Below are 16336 nucleotides of genomic sequence, written 5' to 3'. Positions count from 1 at the left end.
TGTCCAATCATTCTTCATTTGTCCTAAGCAAATTAAGGGCTGAATTTATTGAGAATGTGCATTCACTTGGGAGTTGGGGTTTAATGTATTGATTCAAATATTTGGGAGATGCAATAACAGTTGTTTCTAAAATTCATTTACTCTTTTCCACTGTGGATTTAAAATCTCACTTTGCTTCAGTGATTTTTTAAATGGCATCTCACAAATACTACTATGTTGGTCCTCTTTATTTATGTGGTCCTCCTTATTTTTTATTATCAGAGAAAAAAGTCACACTTGTCCCATTTGTGTCTCTGCATGCCTTCATGCCCCTGATCTTTTAAAACTGCAAAAAATCAATTTAAAAACTAAGCTTACCACAAAAGAAAACAAAGCCAACAATAATCTTGGCATGCTGATGTAAATGATAGTTTTGGCAATGGCTGCAAAGAGAATTAAGAGATTCCCCAAATTATTTTGGACCTGATGCCCTTTTATTAGTTTCAGATAATGCCAGAAAAAAATTCTACTTCCTGAAAAGTTGTCAAAACCAGCAGGTTTGAAAATTTTTTGGCCACAATTTACACTAAGAAATTAACAACCAGTATATGTTTACATGTGCATAGACACACCATAACACAAGTTATATAAAAGTTTTAAAAAATCATGCTTAACTCTAGCACAGATGGCTCCTATATTTCCTATTTGATTCTGTTCTGTTGCATTAAAAATTGATGGTCTTGACCCACTAAATTAATTTCACTACCTACTGATGGGTCATGACTCATAGTCGAAGTATTTTTAATCTTGTGCTAAAGAGCGTGAGACAAATCTTACTAGTGTATTTTAAAAAGAAAAAATTACTTTATAAACCCTATAAGTGGTGTTTGAGACTTGGCTTTGATATGGTATTACTTTCACTTTCAGAAACCCTTCATCATGTCCAAGCTGAGCATTTCTTATTGTATATTATAACAAAATCCTATAAGGTAGGTTGTAAATACAGTACGTTGGCAAATGTCACCCTGTGCCCTTTTATAGTTGGAGAAAGTGTCTCTATTATAGAGGTTACAATTTGCTGTGTTAAATGAAATTTGTGAAAGTCTCATGTATCCTTATTCCTATTTCAAACTTTTTCTCATGCTCGCATCCTACAGTGCTTTATTACATACTTTCCACCTCTCCCTGAAACGGAAAGATCTTGTTGAATTTGCACCGTTTCTTAGGGATTGACCAACTGATCTTGCCTGGCATACCTTCTTTACCTATTTTATTCAATGTGCTATGATATGTGTTACTAATCATCCGTACAGCTCAGACTCCACAGGGCAATGAGGTTCCAAGTCTGGCTGAGGCACTCAGTTTCAGTAATATTAGTTATGTGTGAAAATGAAAATCTTTAGAATGAATACAACAGTTAATTGGGGTGGTAAGCAGGGGAATTTAATGGGGATTTTCTTTTAACTCCTATTATTAGGTTAATATTATGCCGTTTTCATGTAAATATACTGTAATATGCCACATGGGATCTTTGTGATTTATAACTAGAAAGCTAAATTATAAATAGGAAGGCTATGGTAATAACGCTTAGGAAGGAATTCAATATTAATAAAAAATATTGCACATTTTAAAGGAAAGATTATTTTCAATTAGGAACACACTTATTGAAATCTTTGTGACATAAAGATTCTTAATTTACATGTGGACTTAATACATTTTTGAGGAAACTAAAACCAGGCCCTTTAAAGCAAATGTTAGGAATGGAGGACAAAATACCTTTAAAAATATTTTATAAATTTAGATGAGTGATTCTTAACTGATTAACTCTTCTTCGTCATTTTGCAAACTGCCAGTGATAATATTGCACATGGTAAAACAAAAACAAAAACAAACCCACAAGATAGAAATAAAATTTCCTGAGCATTTGATGTTTTTGTCATTTATGTTTGAAGGATTACACAGATAAAGAATGCACGAGACCCTCTCATGAGGAAAATACTTCTTCATAAGGATTTGTCTTATATTTTTGTTAATAAAGTGAATTAGCTGAAAAATTATTAATCACCTACCGTGTATAAGACTCAAGGATAGATACAGTGGGAGAAACAAGTAAAAGAAATGAGTTTATCACGAAATAAATTTATAAAATAGGTGAAATAAGAGGTATATGTGTATGGACAATACCCAGTATGTAGCGTAAAAGACAGATGAATGATAGGGATGCCAAGTGCAGAGAAATTGTTGTGGGCCACATATTTATTACTTATGCCTCACTTTATTTCAGGTAAAGGAAGTGTCTTAAATTCAGTGGCTTAGAGAGGAGGTGGATTAGGAGAGCTTAGTAACAAAATTAGTAACAAAGTTAAACCCGTGGCTGGGGTCTTGCGGGATGCAAGGGGAGGACAGGTAAGGAAGAAGGTATTCTGGACAGTAACAGTGGCACAGGCACCAGAATCCAGATGCATGGGGCATGACTAGGGAAAGGCAAGTGGAAGAGTTTGCTTCTTGGAGAACAGCAGCAGGAGACCAAGCGAGCAGATTTGAAGATGGATTCTGGAGCTCTTTGAATGTTAGTCTAGGAGCTAAAGCTTAAATTTATAGGTACAGATGAGCTGCTTAGGATTTTGGCAGAGATGTAATAGGATATAATAGGATTTTAGGAAGATCAGTCAGTAGTGGGTATGAGAGTGTAGCTATGGCAAAGGTTGGATAGGAATAAAAATGAGGGGGATATGATAAGACGTCTGTGATAAGGGGGAATGGCCTGAAGTGTGGGTGTGGCAGCAGGAATGCAAAATAAAGACTTTATATAGAAGACATTCAAAGACACTCAACAACTGGTAGGTCTTTGTGAATGAGAAAGGATAGTAGGATGAGGGAGATAGTAAACTATACCTCTGTTGAAACTTAAAAAAATCAGTATTTGTGGAAAAGGCCGCAATATTTACTTTGAGAGGATGTATACAAGTACTTTGGCTCAAACAATATTTAAGACATAATTTAAATAGAGTTTTTCTGTAAAGATATACTTTACTTTTTTTTGTTTGACTTTTTGCTTTTTTGCTTACTTAGTTGTTTTGGTTCTGGGAATTTATGAATCATTCAAAAAGCTTATTGTGTATGTGTATAGCAACACGACTAATTAGTATTCTCTCACATCACTGAGACAACTTCTAGAACAGAACAGCTTACTAAAGAGGATTGTATCTGAGTAAAGAGAAATAACTAGTTCTACAGTAGAAAAGTCAGAAATGTGAAAAACATACAGAGAAGAGATAGTTTATAAAGCTTACAGTCTTTTATTTTTTATTTATTTTTTCTTTTTTTAAAGACTTTATTTATTTGACAGAGATCACAAGTAGGCAGAGAGGCAGGCAGAAAGAGAGGAAGGGAAGTAGGCTCCCCGCTGAGTGGAGAGCCCAATGGGGGGCTTGATCCCAGGACCCTGAGATTATGACCTGAGCTGAAGTTAGAGGCTTTAACCCACTGAGCCACCCAGGCGCCCCAAAGCTTACAGTCTTTTAAAGGCTATTTTGAATCACTTTGCACAGTGCCATAAATGTTGAAGGCAGATTAAATACAGAGTTTAGTTGTGACTATACATTTATTTAATAAAATGTCAAAGGAGAGCTAAAAACTGGAAACAGCCCAGACATCCATCAGTAGGAGAATGGAAAAGAGTGTTAAGAGTTCTACAACTCAGCAATGAAATGGAATGAGCTACAACAATGAGTCAAGCAACAGCCTGGATGAATAGCAAAAACATTGTGTTGAATCAGAGAAGCCTTACGCAAGAGTATATACTGTATGATTCCATTTATATGAAGCTCTAGAACAGGCAAAACTAATCTATGGGGGAAAAATCAGAACCATTGTTATCTTTGGCAAGTGGGAGTGAGGGGTTAACTAAGAAGGGGCACGAGGGAATTTTCTGAGAGTGATAGTGTTCTGAGTGATAGAAGTTTGGGGTCCCATGGATGTATGCATTTCTCAAAACTTATTAAAATAGTGTGTTTAGTATTTGTCCATTTTACTTGTCCATATAAGTCTTACCTCAAATGTAAGATACGGAGGCTTGGTTAGTGAAAAGCATGCTAGAAGTATTTACGGCTGATGAATACTGATGTCTGCAACTTGCTTTTTTAATTACTAATTTTTTTTGCTTTCAAAATTTTTAATTTTAATAGATTTTGTCAAAGTAGTTTGAGGTTCACAGCAAGATTAAGTGGAAGGTACAGAGATTTCCCACATGCTTGCTCCCCCTGCCACACCAGACACAGCCTCCTCCATTATCAATATCCCCTACCAGGGTGGCACATACACTATGACTGATGAACCTACATTGACCCATCAAGAGTCTGTAGTTTATGTAAGAGCTCACTCTTGGTGTACATTCTTTGGATTTGGATAACTATATGTATCTACCATTGTAGTATCACCCAGAGTATTTTAATATTTTTAAAGAATTTTAAATTTGTAATTGAAGTATAGTTGACCCTATAACACTACATTAGTTTCAAGCATAAAACAGTGATTGACAATTATGTATATTGCAAAATGCTTACCACAATGAGTTTAGTTACCATCTGTCACCATACAAAGTTATTATAATATTATTGACTAAATTCTCTATGTTGTACTTTCATCCCTGTGACATACTTATTTTATAACTGGAAATTTGTACCTTTTAATCCTCTTTACTTGTTTTGTTTGTCCTCCCATTCTTCTCCCCTCTGGCAACAACCAATTTGTACTTTATATTTATGAGGAAGTTTCTTTTGTTTGTTTGTTTGTTTTTTTTTATTTATTTGACAGAGAGAAATCACAAGTAGGCAGAGAGGCAGGCAGAGAGAGAGGAGGAAGCAGGCTCCCTGCCGAGCAGAGAGCCCGATGCGGGGCTCGATCCCAGGACCCTGGGATCATGACTCGGGCCGAAGGCAGAGGCTTTAACCCACTGAGCCACCCCGGCGCCCCTCTTTTGTTTGTTTTGGTGTTTAGGTTCATGTAAGTGAAATCATGTAGTATTTCTTTCTTTGTCTGACTTATTTCACTTATACCCTCTAGGTCCATCCATTCATGAATGGCAAGATTTCACTTTTCTTTTATGGATGAGTAGTGTTTCTGTGTGTGTGTGTGTGTGTGTGTGTGTGTGTGTGTGTGTGTGTATTTTCCAAATCTTTATCCATTCCTCTGTCTATGGACCCTTGGGTTGCTTCCCATATCTTGGCTCTTGTAAGTAATGCTGCAATAATCATACGGATCATACTGGATAAATAGCCAGAAATGGAATTATTGGGTTGTATAATACTTCTATTTTGATTTTTTTGAGGAAACTCCATACTGTTTTCCATAGTGGCTGCGCTAATTTCCATTCCCATCAATACCTTTTCTATACATCCTTACCAAGACTTGTTTTTTTTTTGTCTTTTCGAGTCCTGCCATTCTCCCAGGCATAAGGTGGTATCCCATTGTGGTTTTCATTTGCATTTTCCTGATGATGAGTGATGTTGAACATCTTTTCATGTGTCTGTTGGTCATTTGTAGGTTTTCTTTGAAAAAAATGTCTATTCTGAGAGTGGATCGAAGGACTCCATCTCTAGAGAAGGAACAACCCCATCTTTGCACATTTTTAAGTCAGATTATTTGATTTTTTTGGTGTTGAGTTGTATGAGTTCTTTATGTATATTTGGATATTAATGCCTTGTCAGATATGTCATTTGCGTATATCTTCTCCTGTTTACCAGGTTGGTTGCCTTTTGTTTTATTGATAGTTCTGTTGATAGTTTTGTTTTGTTGATAGTTTCCTTAGCTGTGCAAAATCTTTTTATTTTGGTACAGTCCCAATAGTTTACTTTTGCTTTTGCCTTCCTTGCCTGAGGAGACTATCTAGAAAGAAAAATGTTGCAAAGGCTGATGTCAAATAAATTACAGCCTGTATTTTCTTCTAGAGGTTTTATGGGAGAACTACATTTTAATTTTAATTTAAATTTTTCCTTAGCTGCATATGGCTAGTGGCTACCAGATTGGACAGTGCATTCCTGGAGGGTGTTTTCAAACTATCTGAGGAAAAGGACCAGTTATTTTAAATTTCAAATCTGTTATGGACTAATATTTTTATAAAATGCAACAAAAATCACTACAAAGATGAAATGAAAAAAATACCAAAAGATATGTAAAATACCACCTCAGTTAAAAAATTTTAGATTCCAAAGACATTAAGTTACTCTGTCAAAATTGCTAGAAATGTTTCTGAACACTCTCAACATCTGTATTTTATGTCATCATGTACCAATGACAAATAATTTTTACACTGGCAATCATGGACAACACTTTGAGTTAGGTAGATATCTCCTTTTTCCCCAGTGTGCCTAAGAATAAATAATTTCCTGAAACCAACTCTTTGTTAAAATTACTAGTACAGAAAAAAAAATTACTAGTACAGATCATTTTTTACATTTTTAAGCACTACTCGATAATGTGGTTACTGATAAAACAGTTAACACTCTTTATTAGCAAGTCTTGTCTGGGACAGTCGTATATTGACACTGCAATGGAGACAACTTCAGGGTGGACTTAGAAGGCTTATTTGATCCAGTGAAGCCATTTTTGCAGTTGGAGGTGTAAGCCACAAAATCCTCCCTTCTATATAATTCAGCCCGACGTTTACAGCAGCCAAATTTGCTCAGCAACAGAAAGAAATCCCTTTGGAATGCCTTTGTGAAAATCGCATACAGAAATGGATTGGCACAAGAATTGACAGGATAAAAAAGAACCAGTAAAACTTTAGAGTTGGTTACTGTGATAAGGGGCACTTTGAAGGCAGCTGAGATGGCAAAAAAAGAGATTGGTGCCATGCAGGTGAAATCAGTGAAGATGAGGACTGCCATTTTCTTGGCAATCTTTGTATCTTTGTTGGTAGTCATCAGCTCTGGGTTTTGAACTGCAAAATAAATTTTAATGTAGCAAGCACAGATGATGGTGAAGGCCACCACATTGAGTATCAGAATGGTTAATATGTAGACTTGTGAGAGAGTGGTTTCCACATCCATGGGGAGGCAAATGCTGACCTTCATGTAATTGCTGACACCCACAAGGGGCAATGTGGCAGTTAGAGTAGAAAAGAGCCATCCTCCAAGCATGATTGGTATGGCATGTCTTAAACGTAGCTTTTGGTCCAGCTGAAGAGCGTAGGTGATGGTGTGCCATCTTTCTAGTGTGATAACTGTGAGGGTGTAGACAGAAAGCTCACTTGAAAATACAGTGAAAAAGCCAGCTGCACTACACCCACTCCCGGTCTGCCAGTCTATGGCATGGTTATAATACTGGCCTTTGGTTTGGGAATCAACTGAGGCAATGAGCAGCAGATAGAACCCCATGCAAAAATCTGCAAAAGATAGATTGCACATGAGAAAACGGGGCACTGTCAGTTTATAGCGACTAGTCAGGAGAACAAAGAGAACAGTCACATTTCCCATGATGGCCAGGATATTAATCAGCCAAATCAGGACCCTAAGGAAGTCATAGCCCATAATATCTTCACAGGGATTAAAAGCATCTGGTTCAGGAGCACATCGGAGTGTCTTGGGTGAGCAGAAACCATAGTCATAATCCCAGTCACTCAGTTCACTCTCAGCAAAGATGGCAGAATAACTGTAAGAAGAATATTTTGTCTCAATGTAAACTCAAGAGATATTCTATGATAATGTATATTAAAGAAATGGAAGAATCCTCCTTAGCGTTTTTTAAATCCTACGAAACAAAAGGAAACAAAGCCACAACAGCCTCATTCTTAGGTTTATTTGTATCTGACAACTCTAAATTGATATAGGACTTCCTTAAGGGAATGAAAAGCAATTTATACATATATATGTCATAGATGCGAAGAGTTAAAGAAGCTGTTCACAGAGGATGATTTAGAGACACAGTAAATGCTTGCTATGTCTAAAAGAATCCTTTCTTGGCATTTTCTTAGGTATTTCCTTTACTTGCCAACCAAACTGATACCAAGCCGAGTGTCTGTGGTAGAACACAAATGGGATTGGAAGGCTCTCCCTGCTGAAGGTGGTCAGCCGCAGGTAGACTAGCTTGCACAGTGGTCTCTAAACAAAAAGCCCCATTGAGAAGTGGAAAGAAGGAATGGACTACCAGAAACCTAGCAGAAAATAAATATAGACATGGACAATAGGGAGAAATGCCTCTCTTGGGGAAATAGGGACAATAGATACTCCTTAGGGATATGAGTCAAATTCAGAAAGTGGATTGAAGAGGAACTCCATCTCTAGTGAAGGAACAGCCCCACTTCTGCCTCTCCCTTCCTCCCAAACCTACTGCTACTAATTGAGTTCAGGTTTTCATCCTCTCTTTCAGGACAGTTACATTAGATTCCCCCCAATATCCTTCCCCAGTTCTAGCCCCCTCCCCATCCATCTGTACCTTCCTTCTGGAATGGTCTTTTAATAAAAATCTTTTCAAACTTTTACTAGGTTCTCATTGGCTATGGGATAAAATCCAGACTCCTTGTGATGACCTCCAAGTCCTAAATGATCTGGGTTCTGCCTCCTCCTCCAGAAGCAGTAGCGCTGCACAATTGAGAACATGGGCTCGGGAGCCAGACTGACTGGGTTCCAGTCTTTACAAGCTGTGTAAATCTGGGTGGGAGAGTTACCATCTCGGTGCCTCAAGCTCTTCATTTGCCAAATAGATCTACGAATCCTACTTCCCTCATTAGGGCTGTGCTAAAGATTAACTCCATTAACACCTATAGAATGTTTAGAATAATGCCTGATACATATTAAGTGCTCAGTGACTGTTAGGGATTCTTAAAATTATCTCTTGTAGATCCCTTGTGCATCTTTCCTTTCAGTTACATGAAATGACTTGGGGCTCTCAGAATCTACTCTTTCATTCCTCTGTCTTTGTATGTGTGGTTTCTCCTTCCCTTCATCTCCTCATCTTTCTGGTGAATTGGTCCTCATCCTTAAAGGTAACCTCCCCTATGAAGCCTTTCTTGATTCTACACCTCCAGGGAGTTTATCACCCCTTCTCCCTGCCATGGCTGCACTTAAGGACTATTGTAATCATCAAACTGCACTGCTGTTGTGTGGTGATTTAATAATCGTGAAGCTATTCTTTAATAGCTTTGAAGGCAGGGGTTACTGTTATGCCCAAATAATGGGTCCATGATTAAAGGAGCGAGACTGATATAAGGCGAAAGTCAAGCAAAGCTTTATTTCCCGCCAAGCATCAAGAATCTAACCGAACGTTCGGGGGCCGCACCCGTTACAAGAGAGGGCGACCCTTCTCTGTTTCACAGACTAGCTTTTAAGGGCAAAGGCCATGCGGTCGGGCCTGGCCACGCAGAGGTGACCAATGAAATTGTAACACACACAGGAAACTCCAGTGATGCTAGGTGACCAATTGAATTACAATTTACCCTAGTAGACATTAGAACCAGCCTATTACACCTTGATTAGGATTGGCGCCAAAAGCTCCCAGAGGGCGCTTTTCCCTACTCCTTGGTAACCAGGGAGACAGTATGCAAACCCCCACTGGTCGGATGTCTCAACCTTGTCTGACCCACCCTGGTATCTGGGCTTTGTTACCTGGAGCTGATTTCCGGAACTTGTATCCAAGTAAATCCCCTGGGGGAAGGGGAGCAGGGACAGTTTCTAAATAGGTCCTTACAGTTACTAGGTCTTACTTATTTCTGAACTCTTGGTGCTTAACACAGTTTTGGCTCAGAATATCCATTCAGTCAGTGCTTGCGGAATGAGTAAACCAGGGTGATCCTGGCTCTGAAAGGAAGTGAAAGGGTACAAGGACAACGCGTGTGTACAGGAGATGCATGTAGGCTCAACAAACTTTCTCTTTGCTCAGTCTGCTTACATAATCTTGGGAGCTGGAGAAATGGCCATAGTTTTGCTGTTCGAGCCATCACTAATATGTATTTTACCTTAGGGTTCCTCACCCATTCAAAGAGTATTTTTCTCTGCTCTTAAAACTTAGCTTCTCAGGTCGCCTGGTGGCTCCCGGGTGGCTCAGTGGGTTAAAGCCTCTGCCTTCGGCCTGAGTCATGATCCCAGGGTCCTGGGATCGAGCCCCGCATCGGGCTCTCTGCTCAGCGGGGAGCCTGCTTCCTCCTCTCTCTCTGCCTGCCTCTCTGCCTAGTTGTGATTTCTCTCTGTCAAATTAATAAAATATTAAAAAAGAAAGAAAGAAAGAAAGAAAACAGCTTCTCATGTTCCAAAAAAGGAAGTGTGAACCTAATTCGGTGCGTAGATGAAAGGATATATTTGAACAATTACTGAAGGGAAATAACACAGATTAAAAAAGGAATTAAAAAAAATTTTAAAAAGTAATTAAAAGAATTAAAAAAATGATCTGGGATTCCAAAATGGTGCTAGACATTCTTAGAAACGATTTTGGAACTTGTGAAGGGTTGCTGCTCTGCGTGGAAGGTTGCACAGGAACCTCCCCTGTTTTATTACTAAATACAGGTACATTTGTTTGTCCTCATCTCATGCCCATTAATAGAATTACCTGTTGTTTTTTTTTTAATCTTTGAAGGGATGTGGTGTTATAAAGAACAATGAAAGAAAATAGGTTATTTCTTTGCATTAAAAGCTTCTTAAAGACCATCTCACTAAACCCCTCATTTTACTGGTGAGGAATTCAAGATTAAAGGAGGTAGGTGATTAGCCTAAGGTCCCCCAGCACTAGACTTTAGTGGCAGTGCTAGGTCTTTCCTCTACGTCACTGGCTCTCAGTCAGTGCTTGTCAAAGTGGAGTCCTTGGACTATTTCCATCAGAATCACCAGGGTGTTTGTTAAAATACAGGTTCCTGGCTTTACTTGAAACCCTGAATCAAATTCCGAGGGACAGAGCCCAGGAGTCTGTGTTTTAAATAAGCTTCCTGGATGATTCCTACAAAATAATAGCCCTTATTAAGCCAGATGGAAACTTTCCAACTATTGCTACCTTAATTTCCTTTGCTCCTTTCCCCTTCTCAAAACTACTTCAGGGCGCCTGGGTGGCTCAGTGGGTTAAGCCTCTGTCTTGGGCTCAGGTCATGATCTCAGGATCCTGGGATTGAGCCCCGCATGGGGTTCTCTGCTCAGTGGGGAGCCTGCTTCCCCATCTCTGCCTGCCTCTCTGCCTGCTTGTGATCTCTGTCAAATAAATAAAATCTTTAAAAAAAAAGACAAAAACAAAGCTACTTCAAGGGCACTTGGGTGGTTCAGTTAGTTAAGCATCTGCCTTTGGTTCAGGTCATGATCCCAGAATCCTGGGATCGAGCCCTGCAGGTGGCCCCCTGATCTGCAGGGAGTCTGCTTCTCCTTTTCCTTCTGCCTTTACCCTGTGCTCATGCTCTCTCTCTCCCTCTCTCAAATAAATAAATATAATCTTAAAAGAAACTATTTCAGGGGCACCTGGGTGGCTCAGTGGGTTAAAGCCTCTGCCTTCAGCTCAGGTCATGATCCCAGCGTCCTGGGATAGAGCCCCATGTCAGGCTCTCTGCTCCCCTCTCCTCTCTCTGCCTGCCTCTCTGCCTACTTGTGATCTCTGTATGTCAAATAAATAAAAAATCTTAAAAAAAAAAAAGAAACTATTTCAGCTGCTACTAATAAAACAGTGTCAGAAACACTAATTCAAAGCTTCTAAAAATTCTGCCATGACTTCTGAATAAATTTGTGTCAATAAGAGGTCAAACATGTACCCTCTCTCACTTCTCTGGTCCTTTGCCCTTTCTTTTTTTTGCCCTACTGAGCATATGTCTAGCAGTTTTTCTCCTTCATGATTTGTCTTTAGACCTGCTGCTACTTACATTTGTGTCTTGGGATGGCTCCTGAGGGCAGCAGCATGCTATTGACAAAACCCAGCAGGGAGCTGTCTTTAGTACAAAAGGATATGAATGGACTATAGGCCTACAACACTGAGTCAGAGGAAGGAGAGGCCGCTTCAACCACAATGAACAAAGACAGGTGGAAATATAGGGACTGTAGGAGAATGATGGGGCCAGTTGTAACAGCAAGGACACTGATATCATGGTGAGAGTAGGTGAGCTGTACAATTTCTAAACTCCAGGGATTTAGGAATAGCAAGGTAGTGGGAAGAGGGGACGGGGATTTCACAGGGAGCACATTCTTTTTAGCTAGATTATGTACTAATTTCACGTAGTTTTGGGGATGCTGGAAATTAGGGGATTTGTTTTAAACCAGTGTTAGCATAGCAAACTCAAGATTGTAGCCTTATTTGGGAAGGCTTGTGGCAGGGCTGATGAGGATTATTGACAGTGGGCTAAAGTCTCCCGTTCCCACAAACTACCCCTTGATGCTTTCGTTGGCAATAGCCAAAAGTGTTTCCTGTTGATGAGGCAAAAAGCCATAGGTTACAAAAGAGTTACAGGGAAGGTGACTGACAGAATATCAAGAGGAGTAGGAATGATGAGGAAAAGGAACACTGGAATGTACTTGGGTCAGCCTAAATGAAAGAGAAAAGAAGGATACAGAGTATGGTATTTCTAATGTACCCCAGATGCTGTCAGATTCTTTAACAACTCTCTTCACTCTCATGGTTCTGAAAGCCAAATGATATTCCTGCTACCCCTTACAGATGAGGAAAAATGTCTCAAAAAAGGTAAATATTGTCCAGGGATACCCAGTGTTACAGGAACATCACTGCCAAGGATTCATGTCCAACTCTGAGAAGCCCCAATACCCAGGGTCCTTCCATCATACCACCCTGCTGCCTCTATGTAACTTGTAGATTGATGGGGAAAAAAAACAAGAGAAAAGAAAAAAAAGACGAGAGAATGGAGAATGGCAAGGTGTCTTAGAAGGGCATCTGGTTTTGTAGCCTGAAGGACACATGGGAGAATAATAAGATTTATAAATCATAGTAAATGTGGCATAGGGACACTGGGATTATCTTTTGAGACATGCTCTTTTGTATTTGAACGTATGTGAAATGTCAAGGCAGCCAGGAAAAATGTTAAAAAAATCAGTCCGTAGAATAGAAGTGGAGTTCCCATGCAGTGTATGTTAGTGATAGCATTGAGGTTGAATAATTTTAAGCTCCAGAGCATAGAGGTCAAGGTGGCCCAAGTCTTTTTGAAGGGAAGTGGCTACTTCTAGAAGCTGTATCTGCAATCAGTTAATCTTTTTGACCACTGACTAGTGAAAATTCCTACAAATGAAGCTGTCATTTAAACAAGCCCTTAGTGACCTCAGGATAACTGCAAATAAAATTTTAATTTCTGAGGAGCATTAAACTGTAGAATGAACATGTGTATACATTTTTTAAAGAGTTTTTTTTTTTAAACCAGTTAAAAGGGATGTCTGATCAACTGGATGCCATTTGCAAAGGAAAAATTCCCATATTAAATCTACTAAAAAATGCTTTGCAAAATCTCCCCAGTGAAGACTTATCAGAAGAAAACCATTGGCACTGAAAATAAGATGCACGTAGAACGAGACATGGCTTCCTGAGTTTCTTTGCATGCAAATACTTACAGTGTTTCATTATTTGGTCTCCTTGCTGTGCTTTCACATTGTTTGGAAAAGTTTTCAAAAATGGAAAATGAAAAATTCTGCCTGAAAGAAAAGAGGTTTAAAAAAAAAAAAACAGTTGAGCTTTTGGTCTTTAAACTAAACATGATCATGTCTATTTATGCTTTGTTCATCCAAATTCTTTACCTATTATATTTCATGTTCTGCACCATTGTCCTAACTGAAACATTTCCTGGGGAGAGAGTAAAGGCTTCAGAATTGTCATTAGAGTGCTTCCAGCTTAGATAAAATGCTCCTGAATGCTAAATGTTTTGTGTGGGCTTTAGAGATGAAAAAGCTTAAATCGGTCATGTTGAATCATGGGTTTTTCACTGCTTATTAAAAACTATCTTTGTGGTATATTAGGGTTTGCTCCTTACCAGTCTCCTCACCACATTGCTCTTGATGAACAAATAACCATTCAGGATTCATGGCTTCGAATCCTAACTGGGAAATCTGTTTTGTAAGGATTTGAAGATACGGGATTTGACATTATGATGTGAATTTTCTGCCTTTTTTCCTTATGGAGAAATATGTGTGGGTGTTCCCTACTCTTCCATTGTTCCAAGAAGTTTAGCCTAACGGAAAGGTGAGAAGTATCAAGATATTAAAAGAGACCTGTACTTATATTCCTAAGATGAGACCAAAGGGAGGCACAAAAGAAAACTGGATGAAGAAATAGAGGGAAAGAGAAAAGGTGGTGAGAAACTCAACCTTTCCCAAGGAGGAAGGAGATACAAGGCAATTAAGACTAGAAATTTCCATATATTCGCCTCCAGTATTAACAAGACAATTCCTTGTACAAATAACTTTGTATATAAATTCCTTATACAAATAACTCTGTATATAAACTTTGTATATAAAGGTGGATAATATAGCGGAACTATTTGACCTACTGGACCCACTTTCAAAAATTAATCATCTTGTTATTTTGGGTCAGGCTTATTAAGTCCTCAAATTTGGATCAAAGTATGTGTGCATGCGTGTGTGTGTGTGTGTGTGTGTGTGTGTGTACGTGTGTGTATTTAATGCTGGCTCCATGTCTGATACTTAGAGATACTATGCGTGAACCACCCTATAGTGAACAGGAAATGTGGTTGTTCTTTGCCTTCAGCTCATAGCCTTGGGTTCCATCTACTCTTTTTTGCAATTTTAATCATAGATACCAAGGAAGTCTTTGGGGCCATCTGCCTAGGCAGCGGTGTGTGTTACCCAGGCCCAGCACCTGCAGGGCAGAGGAGTGGCTCAGAGTTTGCTTCAATATTCCCCTGGCCCAGCTTCAGGCTCTCTGGCCTCCCTAGCATCCAAGGTTTCAAGCTTTATGGAGACAGGGGGAGTCAGTTAAAGCTTGTAACTTCAAGCAAGACACCCTCTATGTGACTATATTCCCATCTCACTTTGATACTGGCCTACACCTGCATAAGCCTGTCTTCCTTTTTTTACCCAGAGGCAGTCTTTTTCATTTACTGGAATAAAAAGCCCCTGAACTACTATTTTTACATGCCAGTAATTTCAGAAGGGATGTGACCTCTTTGCCTAAAAAGTTAAGGTGTCCATAATCAGCTTTATCATAAACCAGTGTCTGTATTGTTCTTCAATTTGGTCACCAGCTTTGCTCACCTCTAAGCCATCCTCCAGAGGTGCCAGAGTGTTATTTTACAAAAGCAAATCTGAGTAATTTTGCTTTGAGTTCTTCGGTGGTTCCCTATCCTCTGAACAACTTGTCCTGGCACCCAGAGCCCATCACAGCCCACCTCTCCCTGTTTCCTCTGTGTACCCATAAGGCTTCTTGCTCCAATTTTTCCAAAGGACTTCCATCCTCTGTCTCTTGCCTTTGTGCTTTCACATGAGCTACTTTGTCTTTTTGGCATGGTTTTACCCACACTTGCCTAGCCAACTCTGACTCCTTCTCTAAAGCTCAGCAGAAGGCACTCCTTCAGGAAGCCTTCCATAAGTCCTGTTGCTGTTTAGAAACTCTTCTTCAGGGCTCCCAAGGCATTCTATTCTGTCCTTAGCTCTACCATTACCTTTGCTCTATCATACTTAAACATTGGTCTCTTGTGTGCTGCCCCCTCATAGCTGTTTGTGATTCTTGGAGGGTGGGATGAGCTCTTAGTTATCTTTGTATCTTCAGATTTTTGCACAGTTGGGAAATGTTAAGTGTTCAGTTAACATTCTTTGAAGCTCAGCTAATGGTGCATGGCTCTCTGAGTGCTTTGTCTTCGTGGTTACCTCAAAACTTCAGATAGCGCTTCCTGCACCTCTGCAAGGCACAAAGTAGATGTACGATAATACTTGTTGGTTGACTCATTCTAAGTAGGCTGATTCCAAACAAAGACAGCAGCATCTTAGCATCACTCTTTGAGCAACTCATCTAATTAATTGAGAATATCTTCTTGGCTGGCATAATAACCCTTCAGGGCAAATGTTTTCCCAGCTGTGCGTTGTATCCCATTAGTGCATCATGAAAACAATAGAGTGTGTCAAGACTAGTATTGAAAACACAACACACGTGAAATAAAATAGAGTAAAATGGACAAGAAAAATAATGTGTGTATCCCATGATACAAATGTAAAAATGTATTGTTACCTAGGTGACGTGTACTGGTTTGCGATGTAAAAAAGGTAATGATGTGTATCTCAAAAAGAAGTCTGGAAAATAATCTTTAAGGGAAGAATGAAATCCTGCACATGCTGTCCTTACTTTCTGGATTGTAGTGTATCAGTGGAATCAGTAAGATGCCCCCACTGGACACAAACCAGCCAGGAGCTCATGTCCTTTTTGTTCTGACACTAAGCTACTCCTTAGG

At 39.3% G+C, this 16336-nt stretch overlaps 1 protein-coding gene across 1 annotated transcript in view; it reads right to left on the bottom strand.

Moving 5' to 3' along the window:
• Positions 1-6488: 6488 nt before the first annotated feature.
• Positions 6489-16336, bottom strand: part of LHCGR (luteinizing hormone/choriogonadotropin receptor) — a 55216-nt gene continuing 45368 nt past the window's right edge. Inside the window, exons 10-11 of the mRNA XM_045979625.1 lie at positions 13491-13571; positions 6489-7629 (exon numbers count right to left, since the gene is read on the bottom strand). Coding sequence (XP_045835581.1) covers positions 6489-7629; positions 13491-13571 — 1222 coding nt within the window. The remainder of the gene's footprint in view (positions 7630-13490; positions 13572-16336) is intronic.

This window comes from Meles meles, chromosome 15 (assembly GCF_922984935.1).
Source record: "Meles meles chromosome 15, mMelMel3.1 paternal haplotype, whole genome shotgun sequence".
In the NCBI taxonomy this organism is placed as follows: domain Eukaryota; kingdom Metazoa; phylum Chordata; class Mammalia; order Carnivora; family Mustelidae; genus Meles; species Meles meles.
This window is presented reverse-complemented; position numbering and strand designations above follow the sequence as displayed.